At 48.7% G+C, this 1701-nt stretch overlaps 1 protein-coding gene across 1 annotated transcript; it reads left to right on the top strand.

Moving 5' to 3' along the window:
- Positions 1–120: 120 nt before the first annotated feature.
- On the top strand, positions 121–993 carry Pmar_PMAR026827 (conserved hypothetical protein; the record flags this gene model as incomplete). The annotated part of the gene is made up of 2 exons (XM_002765853.1): positions 121–794; positions 895–993. Coding segments are annotated over 2 exons (771 nt in total), but the record flags the coding sequence as incomplete, so codon positions are not given.
- Between the last annotated feature and the right edge of the window lie 708 nt (positions 994–1701).

Below are 1701 nucleotides of genomic sequence, written 5' to 3'. Positions count from 1 at the left end.
TTTCCACAGAGTATTACGCCACTCACGTAAGATGGGTGAAACTTCATTATATAAACATATACAGACATTTTCTGTTTGATAGTTGCCGCTCGTGGGGTCGAACTGCGATCGTTTGCTCAGACACTCTGCGGCATTGGTATGAGGAGCTCCGACAAGACGAGTGGTATTTGAAAGATTGGAATTTCCAGTCCGAATGCGAGGGCCTGGGAATCGAACCTCCGTACAAATGTCCTCCGCAGTTTTCCGATGACTGGCTGAATCCGTATTGGCATTCTATCGAGCCCAAGGGAGGCAAGGATTATCGCTTCATGTATTGGGGCTCTGAAGGGAGCACTACACCTAACCATTTCGATGTTATGATGAGCCATAGCTGGTCTTATAATGTGAGAGGCAGGAAGGCGTGGAAATTTGGGGCGCGCGAGAATTGTAAGGAGCTGAGCATTGAGTTCGAGCAGGGCCCTGGCGAGGTAGTGTTTGTGCCGAGTGGGTGGACTCACAGTGTTGTGAATTTGGAGGAGGACACCATATCGATCAACCATAATTGGTTTTGTGGACCGAATATTCGGCGAGTGTATGCGGCCTTTGAGGCGGACGTGGCGGAGGTGATAAGGAATCTGCATGGATTCGGTGTCACACGGGAGCCTGACACTCAGTGGTATGATGAGCATGTGCAGCTTATTCTGAAGGGTAATGACAGTATGGATATCACTATGTTGGTTGACTGCATATTAATGGGCGTTGAGAAAATGCAAGAAGCTTGTGAGAGTTCTTGGATGAAATACTCTTTGGACCAGGTGAGCGAAGTTGGAGTCGTGGGACGCAGGGCTGAGCCTGTTGTCTTGATGAAAGTCTTTATTGTGAGGGACATAATCACGGTATGGTATTTTGGCTCAGGCGAACATGGTACTGTTGGACATTCTGTCTAAGTATAGATCGATCTTGACCGACACCACCATCGACATTATCAGCAACTTGGGAGATTTTGAAAGCGTTTCTTGTGGTTCCTCGACTATGGCTTCCGAATGATAAGTTCAGCTCTTTCGTTGGTGCTGATGATTAGAGCAATTTCCAACATCCTGCTGTTAGATATTCTTTTTTCGCCTTGTACTATGTCTCCTTGTGTGGAGGTGTCCCCGTGCATATTCATCGTCCTAGGGCTGTGCTACGGTGTCGTACTAGTGGCCATCATCTGTTCCCTCATATCAGTGTATATAAAGCAAGCACAGCCTGTGTGGGTGATCAGTCTAATTTCTGTAGCTCTTGCCTGGCTGGCCTTCGGGGTTGCTTTCAAGTTCGTGTTCTCTGTAAGAGACACAAGGCGTCGCCGACTCGACATTGGGGTGGAGGAGAAGAATACCCAATACGGCTATCAACGAGATTCAACCAGCAGCAGTGCTGATCGCCGCCTTTCATGACACAGTCTTGACTCTCTGAGTGTACCATGGTTCTGTAAGACATGCTGTACCCTTTTGCGTTTTTTCCTGTGATACCCCTGTACTCAGTAAGTCGGGTCGCTCTGATCTGGAGACCTTGGCGCCTCCATTTTCTGGGTGGTCATTGGATCGATCGTGTCGCATATTATGGAGTTGTCCCCTCCCCCCCGAGTGGTGGGGATGTTTGCCTCGGGAGTATTTGAGCTGCATGGGCGATCACTTGTTTCTGTGGGGGGGCGTTCTTGGAATCAACATAGGTGAGTAGTAC

This window comes from Perkinsus marinus, assembly GCF_000006405.1.
Source record: "Perkinsus marinus ATCC 50983 genomic scaffold scf_1104296974358, whole genome shotgun sequence".
Classification (NCBI taxonomy): Eukaryota; Perkinsozoa; order Perkinsida; family Perkinsidae; genus Perkinsus; species Perkinsus marinus.
This window is presented reverse-complemented; position numbering and strand designations above follow the sequence as displayed.